This window comes from Toxorhynchites rutilus, chromosome 3 (assembly GCF_029784135.1).
Source record: "Toxorhynchites rutilus septentrionalis strain SRP chromosome 3, ASM2978413v1, whole genome shotgun sequence".
In the NCBI taxonomy this organism is placed as follows: domain Eukaryota; kingdom Metazoa; phylum Arthropoda; class Insecta; order Diptera; family Culicidae; genus Toxorhynchites; species Toxorhynchites rutilus.
Window position 1 is genome coordinate 275242502 of NC_073746.1, and position 16235 is coordinate 275258736.

Genomic DNA, 16235 nt, shown 5'->3' on the forward strand with positions numbered 1-16235 from the left:
TGAGAATCAAAGCAGAGAAGTAAACGTCAACAATTGTTGATGCCGGTTATAAACACAGCATATTTTGGCCAACGTTTAGCTTTTTTTCAGGATAAAAATCTAAGTTTACGCAGCAAATGTGTAAATAGTCCACAAAATGAGGTAAATGAAAAGTGCCTACCATCGGGCGAGCTGATCAAATTATTGTGCCTGGCTAAAAAAATTTACACATTCGCAGAATCAGCGTCGACGGTTTGCTGGTGTATTTCCCGTACGAGTACATCTATCCGGAACAGTATGCCTACATGCTGGAACTCAAGCGTACGTTCGACGCGAAGGGCCACTGCCTGTTGGAGATGCCCTCGGGGACGGGTAAAACCACCACCCTACTCTCGCTGATCGTTGCCTACATTATCGAGTATCCGCACATCGTGCGCAAGCTGATCTACTGCTCCCGTACCGTTCCCGAGATCGAAAAGGTAATTGCCGAGTTGAAACATCTTATGAATTACTACGAGAAGCAGACGGGCGTGCCACCCAACATAACGGGTTTGGTGCTGAGTTCGCGCAAGAATATGTGCATCCATTCGGAGGTTAGCAAGGAACGCGATGGGAAGATTGTGGACGCCAAGTGTTACGGACTGACGGCTAGCTACGTCCGAGAGCGGGCCAGTTCCGATGAATCGATAGCTGTTTGTCAATATTTCGAAGGTTTTCAGGCGGAAGGAAAGGAAAGCACCCTCCCGCCGGGTGTCTACTCGATAGATGATCTGAAAGATTTTGGTCGGGAACGAAACTGGTGTCCTTACTTTCTATCCCGGTTTGCGGTAAGACATTGAACCTTCTTTTTTGTGTTGTACAGTTAAACAGCTGTCTCTTCACAGATCAACCAAGCCCACGTTGTTGTGTACAGCTATCACTATCTGCTTGATCCAAAAATTGCGGAAGTCGTATCGAAAGAGCTGGCCAGAGAATCGGTTGTGGTCTGCGACGAAGCTCACAACATCGACAACGTTTGTGTGGACTCGATGAGTGTGAAAATAAATAGAAGACTAATCGAAAAGAGCACGACCGGGATTCACACGCTGGAGAAACATGTAGCGGAGTAAGCATCGGATTTTTACTCACCTTAGATCAAATATTTAGAGTTTTGTGCTTTCAGGATGAAAGAAGATGACCGCAAGCGATTGAACGACGAATACCTCCGGTTGGTGCAAGGTCTCAAGGACGCGTCGTTTGCTCGGGAAACCGACATGGTGTTGGCGAACCCAGTGCTCCCGTCCGAGATACTGAAAGAAGTCGTTCCCGGTAACATTAGGAACGCTGATCACTTTTTGAGCTTCTTGAAGCGATTCATCGAGTATATTAAGGCGCGCCTTCGGGTGCAACACGTTGTTCAGGAGAGTCCCGCGGGTTTCCTGAAAGATGTGCAGCAGAAGGTTTGCATCGAACGGAAGCCGCTGCGTTTCTGTGCCGAGCGCTTATCGTCGCTGCTGCGGACACTCGAGATCACCGATCTGACCGAGTTCGGATCACTGACGGTGATAACATCATTCGCAACGCTCGTCTCAACGTACACGAAAGGATTCACGATTATCATCGAACCGTTCGATGATAAAACGCCAACAGTTTCCAATCCGATACTGCATTTGAGCTGTATGGATTCATCAATTGCGATGAAACCAATCTTCCAACGGTTTCAGAGTGTGGTGATCACTTCGGGAACGCTTTCCCCGATGGATATGTATCCGAAAATACTAGACTTCGAACCGGTGGTAATGAGTTCCTTCACAATGACCTTGGCGCGGCCGTGCCTTCTACCAATGGTAAGACTGTTTTTGGTTTTTATTTTTTTTAGCTAGTATAGCTGACCCGACGAACGTCGTCCCGCCCATAATTGATGTTTTTATATGAATACTTTCAACCATTCACGTTTTCTTACTAAGCGAACGTTGGTGGGTCCAATCACAGAACTCTTCGGTGATTGATTATCATTTGACCCTTTACAATTTTCTTCTGTTATAAATTTCCTAGTACAGGTTGGACTCGATTATGCACAGTATCCGATTTCTTTTCACTGTATATAATTGAATCCTGTATATAATCGAGTAAATTATTGTTTTTTTTTAATTTAAAGGATGAAATTAATTTTTGATTCATTCCCTTAAGGTCAGAAAGCACTCAAATGATAAAATAAATTGATCGAGAATCTCTCAGGAGGTGATAGACAATCAAATCTGAGAAAATGAAAAAAATATACGCATATGGTCGAATTTCAACAATGACAGAGTTATACACTAGAGGCGAATGAACTGAAAAGTTTAAACCCTCTTAAAGCCAAAAAGAAGAAGAAGAACAGAGTTATACAGAGTGTCGACTGCGTTGAAAAACCTTGAAAATCAAGGAATTCAAACAATGTTAGGGAATATCAGGGAATCTCGTCACCAATCTGGAAAACAATGAATTCCGCCAATTAAAATTTTGATTATTGCAGTAATTAGAAAGTTGATGATACCAAAGAAATGTATTTGCCTAGTTTGACTCTCTGTAGGTTTTTCAGTACCGTAGAACTCCGATTATCGGCGGAATAGTCTGGCAACGTCATAGCAACATTATGATGCTATGCTTCACTTTGGCAAAAATGTTGAGCTAATTAATTCAACGAGTTCAAAATGCTCATTCTCTTTATCTAGAAGACAAGCAAAGTCGGAGGAAAGAAGCTTTCGCGTCAAATGAATCCAAGGTAAAGAAACGGCTACGAGAAATAGGAACGAAAGCTCTGGAGGTGAAACAAAGAAAATTTTGGAAAACTTTTTTTTCAACACTTTTGGTTGGTTCGTCACTTTACTGTTTTGGAAAAATGCACAGAAGAGAGCCGAAAGTTTGCAAGAAAAAGCATTTCGTTAAAATCGTAATAGTTTTATGAAATTGATCCGAATCAAAATAAAAAAGGACTAAAGGTACAGGGTGGGCCATTTAAAGTGGAAGGATTTGTTTTTGCAATAGCAAAGTAAAGAGTGGATTTAAATTTTTTTTTAAATTCATTTATTTTGGTCCAAGGAGATTTGTTCTAACTACTTTTTGATTATGATATCTCGTAAATGACCGCCTCTGGCCTTCACCGCAAAATGTGCCCTTTTTTCGGCATTTTCCATCACTTTGCCCAATGTTTCGGCCGATATGGCAGCAATTTCTTGTCGGATATTGTCTTTCAGCGCAGCCAGGGTCCTTGGTTTACCTTGGATTTTAAATATCCCCATAAAAAAAAGTCAGGAGGCGTCAAATCAGGTGATCTCGGTGGCCAGTCATAATCGCCGTTTTTCGATATTAATCTTCCGGGGAACATTTCGCGCAATAATTTGGTCGTGGCAGCCGCTGTATGGCATGTAGCGCCGTCCTGTTGGAACCAGTAATTGTCCAATTCATTTTCACGAACAAATGGCAATAAAAAATCGGTTATCATTGTCCGATAACGCTCCCCATTCACGGTTACCGTTGCTCCATTTTCGTTTTCAAAGAAGTACGGGCCGATGACTTTATCGGCATAAATGCCACACCACACAGTAACTTTTTGGTCGTAAAGAGGTTGCGTTTCGATGAATTGAGGGTTTTCAGTAGCATAAAACCGACAATTTTGTTTATTCACTCCTCCATTCAAGTTGAAATGCGCCTCATCAGACATTATGATTTTTTGCCAAAAGCCACAATTGAGAAGTTATTTTGAATGTACAGCTAAACAATTTCAGCGCGTTGTTTAGGTGTGTATTGTTCCATGGTTAAAATTGTACTGAAATGACGCTTCCAACGCGGTATGACATTTGTTAATCTGACATCTCTGTCAAAAGTTATGGGGTTGCCAGATGCTTCCACTTTAAATGGCCCACCCTGTATTTGAGGCTCCTTCAAGATAACTTTGAACTGTATTAATAAATCCATTTTTTAATCTTTTACGACACTTCTCAGTCATCATTTAACTCAATTAAAAATAACAAACAATTCATTTATTGGAAGATATCGACAGACGTTCTTGAATTTTATTATTTAAGCTAACGAAATGTTTCAGAAACTACAACTAAAGTTCTAGTAGAGCATTTCATTACAAGTCTTCATCTGGATTTTTTTTATGAAAAATTACTGGAAAATCAGGGAACATCAGGGGTTTTTCGGGCTTCGAGTCGACACCCTGTTTTAGAGCTTTTTTTGTTTGGGACTCGGTTTGCCTCAAACCTAAGACAAGACATGACAACTGACTTCTTACTCTTCTTCCTCGTTCAAGCGCGGACAGCAGGGATGCCGAACCACTCGAAATGTCAAGTTTTCAAATGAAATAAAGATTCTTAAGACTATTTTCCATATATTCATGAATAGTTTCACTTGGTGAAGTAGTGTGAAATTGTTGCATATTTTTTAACAATTTACATTTTTGTGTTATGATTTGTCATGAAAACTAGTTTGAGAGTATCTACCATGAGTACATTATGTTGAAGTGTATTTTCAAATATTATTGGTAACCCTCTAGAATTGCCCAATCAGCAGCTGGTCCGAAAACTGGTTTGTAAATGATCTCCTATTGACTGATCTCATCTTAGCCTCAAACGATTCGTACCTCGTGTTTTCAAACACCAACACATTTGGCGATCCATTTTTATTTATATAGATAGAAGATATAGGAGTGCGTACTGGCTCTCCCTGGAAAAAGAAGTCACCTGAAAATTCGTTTACACAGGGTGTCGACACCCTGTAATTAGAAAGTTATTAATTAGTAATTAGAAAGTTATTGATACCAAAAAGGTTGTATTTGACTAATTTGACCTTATGTAGATAAACTTAGTCTTTCCGGTAAACAGCGCAAAAGTAGACGACTTTTACGTTCGCGCTGTTTTACTGGCATTTGGCGTCAGTGTCTACAGTTCAGCTTCAAATAATTCTCTTCCTTCTCTTCTTCGAAAACTATTGATAAATTCATGCTTGAAAATCATACTATCAAAGCCGAGATGATGTGGTGCCTGGAAATAGTGATATACCACAAATCACTCCGCACTGTTTAAAATTGTATTGAGATGAATTTTTCATGAAAGCCAGAACGCTAAGAAGGTCTAACTAGGGTGTAATAAGATGAACTTCATGATGAAGTTCGGCTTGGTGAAACTTTGTAAGTTATACATAGTCGTTGGTTTCGACGAGTCTATGAACAAGACTACAAAGAAACTACAGATTGATCTGAATGTAAGATTTTGGGATGAAGAAGAGAAGGATTTTTAAAGAAGGCCTAAGAATTATATATTTGAACAAACTTCTTCTTGTGTCGATGGGCGGTATAAACGTGAATTGGTCATATTACGCAAGCTGCAACTGGTTTTTCAAAATTTAGAAAAAAATAATTTCTGAATAGAGGTAGCTTCGGATTGCTTATTTTGCACGGTTCATAAAAGAATTGATGGATTCAAAAATCGCCAATTTTTTACGACAGACAAATCTTGAAATTTCGTCTGATATGCGAAGCACTGGTTCTAAAGCTTATGAAGCGTAGATGCATCCTTGATCATTCCATCATTATTATTTTTTTTATCCCTTTTGTTTTATTTTAGGCTCATTAGCATTTTAGCTGTAACAGAGCCGAATTTCAATCGTGTACATGTCACATGTTTATCATATCTATACTTAGCACATTACACAGTTGCCATGTTTTCGGCATTAGAGTATTCCCTTCTATACCATTGCATATGGTACACATTTACACAGTTGCCATATAGGCGTAAGAGTTTTCGTTCTGTTCTTCCATTATCCAGTTAGACCGGACAGCGGAGACAGTTGATTGATCATTGTTGAGTTATTCTGTAACAACACAAAGATGGTCAATGAGGGCCCTGAGTTTTGAACTCACGATCGATCGCTTACTAAGCGAACGCGAGTTAAGATTTCACGGACGTGATAATCTTTTTAAAAAACGCGACCACACTTGTCGATAGCCTAGCACTAACTAACTTTTATTTGATTATTTAAATTTTTCTACAGTTCATAATGCAAAGTTGCAGTTTCGTGCCTCTGCTTATCCACGCCGAAAACTGCCAAAGTTTATTGATCCAAAGTTGTCGTCAGCATACTTCGATGACCCCGTTCTGCTGGCTCGATTGCCAACGACCGCCAATGTTGTTGTCAGCAAATTGTTGCTGTCGCCGCCCGGGTACCTCCGTTGCTAACTCGTCCCTCCTTTAGAGATGAGGTTCCGTCCGAATCACATCTCTAATCGTCATGGGTCTGAGATTTGGTTGAATGTCCTTCAATGGTTCCTGTGTTGGTGTAGTACTGGGTATTTGTTTTATTTTGACTGTAGCTGATCTGTGGGAAAAGATTTTCAAAAGAATCACGATACCTATTATCATGCAGGGGAATGAAATGATTCCACCCATAATGGACCAAGCTGGCCATTCTATACTTGTGTTGTTCAATCGAATATATTCCATCTCCTTTCTCATCTCCAGGTGTAGGTGGTGTAAATGTTCCAAGCTTAGGTTTGCTATTGTAAGTTGCTTTTGTATTGTAATTCCATCCAATGGTAGTTGGATTGGGCTTCCAACCATGTTCTGTATTTCGTTAGAATAGGATATGTTGTTGATGTTGATTTCGCAATCGTGGAACGTAATTAAAAATGTTCCGGTAAATGTACGATTTTTGAGTCCGCAGGTTGAAGTGAAGGAAATGTTTTTATCCGAGTTTAAGATGATATTTTCGTCATTGATTATGGTGATTTGATCCTCTGGCGGATTCATGGTGTAGTTACAGGTTGCTTGGTTCCCAAAAAGTAGATTTGGTATGCATCTTGAGTTGTCGAATACTACTTCGTAGGTTTTGTATATTGTTGGTTGTAGTGTATTGACCATATAGTTGCCGGTTTCGTGAGTTAAATAATTTCTGTTTGTCAGATGAATTTGCTTGTGATTGTTAGTAACAGGGAAAACATGAATCTTATTGAATATCCTTTTATCTAAGATGGGGGTTTTTATCAGGAGAGTCAATTCCTTGCCGTTCGTTGCGATCGTTGTGTCTGCAAAGTTGAGGGCTTCCACTGCATTATGAACCGTAATATTTTGTTTGAATACATCGTGATATAAAATTTCAATTTCATCTTGACTAAGTATTTTCTCATTAAGGATTCCTGCTTTTGCTAACGATATGCTATCAACTATCTGTTCTAGTTTTTCTGCTAAATATTTCAAATTGAGTAAAATGTTCATTGAATATATTTCTAATGATTTTGAATTCGACAGTTCTATTGCGTCTTTAGTTTTGAATACCAGTTCTTTCAATTGTAAATTAAGTGCTCTATTTATTCTAACTTGTTGATTATTATTGGAGATAAGATCATTAATTGAGGAGTTTAAAATTTTCAAGTCGTTTGCGTCCGGACTTCCGGCTATAAATTTCCAGGCTGTTCCTAGACTATTCCAACGTTTTTGCCGCCGAGAAGGGGCTAGATTTTCTAGAGTTTGATGAATCTGTTCGAATGTTTGTTTTGTAAGGCTTGTAAACTGATTGGGTTTCAATTGCTCGAATTGTATCTTAAGAATTTCTACATGTGTTTTCAGAGAGGTGACATTGAAATGGTGCATATAATAGTGAGATGTTTGTTGAATTCTAGCGGTACCTAAATTGAAAGCAATAATGGGAAGATGGTCTATCCTCTTAACGTCTATCTTTTCAGTTATTACTATTTTTAAGAACATTAGAATTCTGTAACGAGAAAAAATAATAAAACAAGATTATATTTTCCTAATCTTAACATCATCTTTATGTATCCTTCTTCCATCGTCCATAGTTACGGTGCTTTTGTTAACTTGTTTAACTTTATTTTTCTTGTAACGTTTTTTATGTTTCATTCTCTGTCTGGCATTTTCATAGATCTCTTGATTAGGTTCTATCACCACGGCTTTCTTGAACTTATTATGGTATTTTAAATCTTTCTTTTGTTTTTCTGAAATGTTCTTGTAAACTTTTTCTATAATTTCTGGAGTTCTTGAGGAAGGAAGTATAACTTCGTAGGGGGTATGTTCAGTGGAACTATGGATGGTGGAATTGTATTTATTCAGTGATAGGAAAAGTAGGTCAGTAACGGATTTTTCTGGATTCTCGTGCTTGGTTATTCTGTAAATTTCTAAAAGAGTGGAGTGGAAACGTTCGACAATTCCGTTCATTTCGCTCCGTCCTGTAGCTGTGACATACGGTTCGATATGATGGGTATTATAGAAGTTTACCAGATCTCCAGTCATGAAGGATTTTTCACCGTCCATGACTAATATTTCCGGAGGATTGTATTTTAAAAGGATTTCTTTAACTGCAGGAACTATGTCAACTGCGGCTCTTGAATCTATGGGTTTGATTTGGGCGAATTTAGAGAATTTGTCGACATAGGTTAGGAAGTGGCCGTTTTCAAGGAATAGGATATCTATGTGGGCGATTTTAAAAGGAGCATTTGGAATTGGGGTTTCTTGAAGTGGATATTTGATTGGTTTTCGGTCATATTTGTTTTCGTTACAAATCTGACAATTGGTAACAAAATCTTTTAACTTTTGAAAAATTTTTGGAAAATAAAACTTCCTCAAAAGTTGTAACTTATTTTCTTCAGCACCACGATGTGCACGATAATGCTCGCTTCGGATAACGTCCCATTGGTCGTCTTCTTGTTGAACATCTTGAAGTATTTTTTGACAAAAACGAATTTTTAACGATCTCTTATTACCAAAGTGTTTTTTGTAAACTTCCTGTATTTGTCCCATAAAGGGTTCATCGGCTGACAATCCGTTTACTTTGGAGATATTAAAGTGATTTTTGAGTACCTGTAAAATAGAAGCTTCATTAATATTGGATAATGATATATCTACCCTAGTATAGTTTGGAAATGGATGCGTGACAGTTGTTTTATCTGGACCTTTCTTCAGTATTACTTGATGCTTGAAGGAGTTGAGCGGAGCTTCAGTCGAAATAATGTAAAAATCATCGCTATTCTCGGCAGAGTGCTGAGTTCCTGTCATAGAACATACCATTCTGCTTAGAGCATCAGCGACTACGTTTGTTTTTCCCGGTTTATAAATGATTTCGAAGTCGTGCTCTTCTAAATAAGCCTTCCATCTCTTAAGCTTTGCGTTTGTATTTTTAGGCGATAAAGCAAAAGTGAGAGGCTGATGGTCCGTTAGAATCTTGAATTTTGCACCGTAAAGATAGTTTCTAAAAGTTTGAAGTGCCCAGAAAATCGCTAACATTTCTTTTTCTGGAACTGAGCAATTCTCTTCTGTTTTAGATAAGGTCCTGGAAGCAAAATGTATGGGTTTATCCTTTCCCATCTCTCCTTGAGACAAGACTGCGCCGATTGCAAAATCAGAAGCGTCAGTCGTGAGAATGAATGGTTTATTGAAATCCGGGTAAATGAGAATATCAGAAGAGGAAAGTAAGCTTTTCATTTTGTGAAAGCATTGCTTTTCCTTGTCATTCAATGAAATTTTCTTGTTAGATGAGGGTACACTCTCCCCCCTTAGAAGGTTTGTCAAGGGTTTTGCAATTTTTGCAAAATCTTTGACAAATCTACGGTAATAACCCATCATTCCTAAAAATCCACGAAGTTCTTTTAGGTTTTTGGGTTCTGGATAAAGATTGATAGTTTCAATTTTTTTCTGATTCGGCTTAATTCCTTCAGAACTTATTATGTAGCCAAGAAATTCAACCTCTTGATGGAGGAATTCAGATTTATCTAATTGGATTTTAAATCCTGCTTCATTCAGAGTTTTGCAAACAATATCAAGATTTTTAAGATGATCTTCTAAGTCTCTACCGAAAACTATTACATCATCGATGTAGACGTAACATATCTTTCCTATATGTTCTCTTAAAACATCATCGATTGCCCTTTGAAAGGTTGCGGGCGCATTCTTTAAACCAAATGGCATTCTAGTAAATTCATACTTGCCATTATTGATTGAAAATGCCGTTTTTTCAATGTCGGATTCTTTCATTCTTATTTGATGAAAACCCGATGCCAAGTCTAATGTTGAGAAATATTTATGTCCTTTCAATTGGTCAATCACATAACCAATTTCAGGCATTGGATAACGATCGGAAACGGTTTTTTCATTAAGTTTCCGATAGTCAATCACCATTCTAAATTTTTTTTCACCGGAAGCATCTGCCTTTTTCGGCACGATCCATACTGGAGATGTCCAGGCTGACCGGAAGGGTCTAATTATACCGTCAGCTAATAATTTATCCACTTGTTTTTTAACCTCTTCTGCATAGGCTGCAGGATAAGGGTATACCTTCTGATGAACAGGTATGTTATCAGTGGTATTGATCAAACATTCAACGGTTGTTCCACATGTAAGTTTGGAATTTGGTTGATGAAAAACTTCGTTATGTGCATCAAGTACTTTCAGAAGTCTACTGCTTTCATTTGCTGACAAGTGGTCAGTTCTGAATAAATGATTTGATGTTGAATTTATTGAGCTGTATTGCAAAAGTGGGGCTTCCAATGTCTCGTTACCTTTTTTCAAATGTATGACACTATTTCCAAGATCAATTTTTGCATTCAAAGATTTCAAAATACCTGTTCCAATAATACCTTTAAAAAATGGGTGAAATTTATGAAGTAAAAATTGAGCGGAATGGTTTATTTTCGGGTAAAAGAATATTATATCAATTGCGGATGTTGCTCTGAACGTACCATTTGCACTGGAAATGTTATCTGCTTCAAAATTGTATGGCTTAGAAATTTTATACGAATAGGCTAATTTTGGTTCAATTATATTAATGTTCGCTCCAGTATCTATCAAGAATGGGAATTCTCCAATGTTAGTTTTCAAATTAATATACGGAAGAGTTGGCTTTACCAACTCGGCTTCCATTCTAAAAAATTAGTCTGTGATGAAGAGGGTTGAGGTTCACTTTCCTGCTCAGCTGCGGTTTCCTCTGAACTTGGCTCACCAGAACAATGAGCATCAGTTAGAATTTGTTCCTCTTCCATTTTATAATGATTGTAATAATGGTCATATTCAGGTTCATAATCATAATAGTGTTGATCGTCCGTGTATTCAAGCGGATGTGCAACACGCTTGAAATTGTGTATCTGATTTGAATGTGGGTGCGGTCTTTTGTTGTCTATAGGAGGTCTGTTACCGTAGTTTATGTTGCGAGATCGGATGCTGTGATCAACCTCCATTGGTTCGGGTCTAGGTAGTGGTTTTGGAAACCAGGGCCTAGGAGGTGGTTGAAAATTTTGAGGAGAAGTTGGGAATTGAGGTCTAAATCCTTGGAAATTTTGCCTGTCAAATGGGAAGTGTTGGAACGGTTGAAAATTTCTGGGAGTCGGAATTGGAGCAAACTTCCTGAGAGGTGGTCTAGGAGGGATTTTTGAAACATCAAAGTCTCTCGGCTTGGGGATATGTATGGGATGTTCATTGCGAAATGGAGCTGATCGGGAATCCATATTATAATAATCCAAGCAGAATTGATATGCTTGGTTCATGGTTTGTGGATTAAATGTTTTGAGGAGTTGGCACAATGGTTTCTCCAACCCTCTAATAAATGCATCTACAGATTTTTCTCTGAAAAAATCTATATGCGAATCAATGTGTAGAAAATATTTCTCTTCTGTTTGAATTTGAGCTATAATCGAAGATAAGAGTTCATTAACTCTTGAATAATAACTTCCCAAACTTTCATTGCCTGACTTCTTAATGGAGGTCAGTTCGTAATCTAACGTTTTGAGATCACGTTTATCTCTATAATATAGCAGAAGGGTCTTTTTAGTGTCAGCCCAATCGTGTTTAATATTATTTGCGTTTAAAATATCGGCGGCTTCGCCTCTTATTTTTCTACGCACGGAACGTTCAATTAAATTTATTTGGCCTGCGGTTGCCCCGGCGTCTCGGTACATACCAAAAACGCCTTCGACATCCATCAACCAAGCTAAAAGCTCGGTTGCCTTTCCGTCGAATGGTTGCAGATCACGGATAAAATCTGGCAACCTACCTAAATCTATAAACTGTTGCATCGTTAAAGGTGCAGCAGCTGGTGCAGGGATTGGTACACCTCCTGGATTTGACATTATTCTGTCGAAATAAAAATTGAATCTACTCTTTTTTCGACTAATTTTTACAAAACGATTTAATGACTATTTTTTGGAAACGCAATTAGCTCTTTTGTTTTCACTCTTGAAGAACTAAATCACTCTGTTCACTATTTTTGGTTGAGAAATGAATTACAAATTTCACTTTTTCTTGAAAAATCACTACACTTAGGTTTCTAAAAATAGAAAATAGAAGAATAACTTACATAAAGGACCTAGTCCTGGATATGGCCAACATCACACGTTGGACTTTTCGGTGGCTGTCCTCTGTAAACGGGGGATCTACAAGCAGGCACGTTTGGGTATCCGTTTTACTTCCGCTACTCCGGGCCAGCGGTGCCGATCGGGATCAGGTCCTCGGTGTCTTGTAGTTCGCTTTTGCGATGTGTAGTACCTGGCTCTTTGAACCAGTAATATTCGAACACAACCTGGCTCTTTGAACCAATAAAAACACTTTAATCAAGATTTTGGTTGCACTAATTTTTTCTTAAGAGTTTTGCACTACACTAAACACTTTATACAATTCCCGCTTTAGAGGATCTCGCCGGAGCCTCCAGTTAAGATTTCACGGACGTGATAATCTTTTTAAAAAACGCGACCACACTTGTCGATAGCCTAGCACTAACTAACTTTTATTTGATTATTTAAATTTTTCTACAGTTCATAATGCAAAGTTGCAGTTTCGTGCCTCTGCTTATCCACGCCGAAAACTGCCAAAGTTTATTGATCCAAAGTTGTCGTCAGCATACTTCGATGACCCCGTTCTGCTGGCTCGATTGCCAACGACCGCCAATGTTGTTGTCAGCAAATTGTTGCTGTCGCCGCCCGGGTACCTCCGTTGCTAACTCGCGCAACCAATGTGGCTACGGAGACCCCCTCATTCCATCATTGATTTCGATAAAAAAATTAAGGGAAAACGATTCGAGAAGCTTTTGACTTTTGACTATTTTGATATTTGACGGATTTTGGACGTATCAGATGAGCTCCAGCAGACTTATCACTGAAACAATATTGCTAACAACACAAACAAGTATGCTCACCATGATCCGAAGAATGAAGGACTGGATGGAGCATTTTTGGAAAGGACAGGTTTTCGGAACTATTTACCGAAAATGGTCTTCTATCTCTCGTGTGAATTAATTTGTGTGTTAATAGCGAATCTTTTTATAAAAACACGTTGGAGGAAACAGTTGCGCTATGCGACAAGTTTATGATGCTACATATCGTTTTGGAAGGATAGCATCAATAAAAATGTTGAGATAGTTAATTCAACTAGTTCGAAATTCTCATTCTGTTAGTCGTCATATAAATCAAAGTTAATGAAACTGCTACGGGAAGCAGAAGCGAAATATATGGAGGCAAACGAAGAAAATTTTGGAAATCGCACAGAAGGGAGCCGAAAGATAAAGCATTTCGTTAAAATCGTAACAGTTTCATGAAATTAATCCGAATCAAAATGAAAATATCTCATTCTGTACTAGTGTTTAACATTGAACTGTGTTAGTAAATTCATTTTTTTGAAAATCAGGAAACCTCAGGGATTTTTTTTTCGGATTTTGAGTCGACACCCTGTTACACTTCCAAATAAAGATGAATTTCGTTAGCGCAAGCACTAAATGGACTAACGTCGCTTATCATGATGATGGAATTGTAGAACATATGGGAATTCAATTTACCGAATTTTCCCATTTTCTTTCACTATTTTCCGAAAATTTTCAATTGTCATGTTTGATTGAAATATGTGTTTCATTTGTATGACAGCCCCCTCTTAGAGAAAAGAAAGAATGTCCTTCCAAGTCAAAATTACCAGTTAGAGCATGGTCACCATAAGCTTCCACCAAAATACGATGACTTTCGACAGCTTTTTTCTTTATATTTAAGTAATGAAGTAACACTCTACCGCAATAACACTCTCGTTGGTACGAAATTTGAAATATTCGAAGTGGCAAAAAACTATGTTGTTTACGCTTCAACTTTTTGACATATACTGAAAAAGACGTAGCTTTGCAAAGAATGTCTCGAAATTTGATTCACTGAAATAATAGTTAAGTCATCTGTTGTAAAACCGAAGAAACTTACTGGTACACCGAATATATAAATCGAATCGTGGATTCGATACAATCACTGGACCCTATTATAGAAATCGAGCCGATAAGAATATTGCTCGTTAGACCTATTTTACTATTACAGAAACCGAGCAATTCGATAGCATCGAGCGAGCAACAACTATCGGTACGGCTTTCAGAATTTTTCGAGTTTTTTGGTTTGCTTCAGAGAATTATTTTGTTTTGGTTTGCGTCCCTGATATTTTCCTTTGAGAAATATTTCAGAAACGCCTAAATATATGCAATCGGAGCACATCAAATTCTAGCTCGGTACGAGATTATCTCGATTTACAAAATACGAGATTTTGCTCGGTGTGATAGTGATAGAGGGCCCTGTTATATTAGGCTGTCAAAAAAGTCCTGCGGTATTTTTTTTTACTTCTCATTTGTTCATAAAATTAGTTACAATCATCTGTTTTAAGTCAAATATGCGCCGTTTTGTTCGATGACTTGTTCCCAACGAGATGCCAACTTCATAATACCCCTGTTATAGAAGCTCGCTTCTTATTGGCAAAAAACTCGGATAGCCAATTTTCACAGGCCTTTTTTGTGGCTAACTTCTGACTACCTAGTTCGTTCGCCATGGACAAAAACAGGTGGTAGTCACTTGGTGCAAGGTCCGGACTATACGGCGGATACAAAAGAGCCTCCCATCCGAGCTCCCGGAGCTTCTGGCGCGTCACCAAAGAAGTGTGTGGCCTGGCGTTGTCCTGATGGAAGACAATGCGGCCTCTGTTTATCAAAGATGGCCTCTTCTTCATGAGTGCTACCTTCAAGCGGTCCAGTTGTTGGCAGTACTGGTCCGAATTGAGCGTTTGGCCATAGGGAAGCAGCTCATAATAGATTATTCCTTGACAATCCCACCAAACACACAGCAGAACCTTCCTGGCCGTTAATGAGGGCTTGGCCACCGTCTGAGCCGCTTCAGCGGGCTTCGACCACGACCGTTTGCGCTTCACGTTGTCGTAAGTGACCCACTTTTCATTGCCAGTCACCATCCGCTTCAGAAACGGGTCGATTTTGTTACGATTCAGCAGCGATTCACATGCGTCGATACGGTCAAAGATGTTTTTTTGCGTCAACGTGTGTGGCACCCATACATCGAGCTTCTTTGTGAATCCAAGCTTCTTCAAATGGTTGATAACGGTTTGATGACTTATCCCCAGCTCTTGGCCGATGCTACGGCTGCTACTATGCCGGTCTTTCTCGGCTAACTCAGCGATTTTGTCGCAATTTTCGACGACAGGCCTTCCGGAGCGTGGTGCATCTTCGACGACCTCTACACCAGAACGAAAACGTTGAAACCATCGTTGTGCGGTGGAAATGGAAACTGTATCGGGTCCATAAACTGCACAAATTTTATTGGCAGCTTGAGATGCATTTTTGCCTTTGTCATAGTAGTACTGTAAAATATGTCGGATTTTCTCTTTATTTTGCTCCATATTTGCGACACTATAACTCACGAACGACTTAACCAAACAAAACACTGTCAAGGACTATATTCTTCGGGGTCTTCGTAGCCTAATTGGTTGCGTGTCCGCTACTAAGCGAACGATCATGAGCTCATAACTCAGGGCCCCTCAACTGACCATCTTAGTGTGTTATTCAAGCTACTATGTCCACGCAACAATCATCATGTGTCGGTAATCCCAGTCCCTTACCGCTCACACTTTCGGTCTGCTGCATCGGTAATTGGCACTATTAATAGCGCAACAATGGAAGCTTCGTATCAACAGTCCCGCTGTGAACAGTCCAACTGTGAACATTCAAATAATAGAAATATTCTTACGCCGAAAAGGTGACATGTGTTGTGTAAAGATAGAGTAGAAAATCTCTTACGTCTGAACGGCTACTGTGTAATAGATAAAACAAATGTTTATCGATAGATAGCGATACTCTTACGCCTCAAAAATGGTAATAGTGTAATATACAACGAAAGTTATCTTAAGATGAAAAATGTACACGAATGAATTCGGCTCTGTTACAGCTGAATTGCTAAATGACCCTAATAAAATAAACTGTTGGGAAAAAAAAGGACT

General features: G+C 38.8%; 1 protein-coding gene across 1 annotated transcript in view; it reads left to right on the forward strand.

Annotated features, from left to right (window-relative positions):
- Window positions 1–16235, forward strand: part of LOC129775637 (general transcription and DNA repair factor IIH helicase subunit XPD) — a 20852-nt gene continuing 4617 nt past the window's right edge. Inside the window, exons 1-4 of the mRNA XM_055780605.1 lie at window positions 1–141; window positions 218–806; window positions 864–1084; window positions 1142–1805. Of these exons, the coding sequence (XP_055636580.1) occupies window positions 137–141; window positions 218–806; window positions 864–1084; window positions 1142–1805 (1479 nt within the window). The 5' untranslated portion in view covers window positions 1–136. The remainder of the gene's footprint in view (window positions 142–217; window positions 807–863; window positions 1085–1141; window positions 1806–16235) is intronic.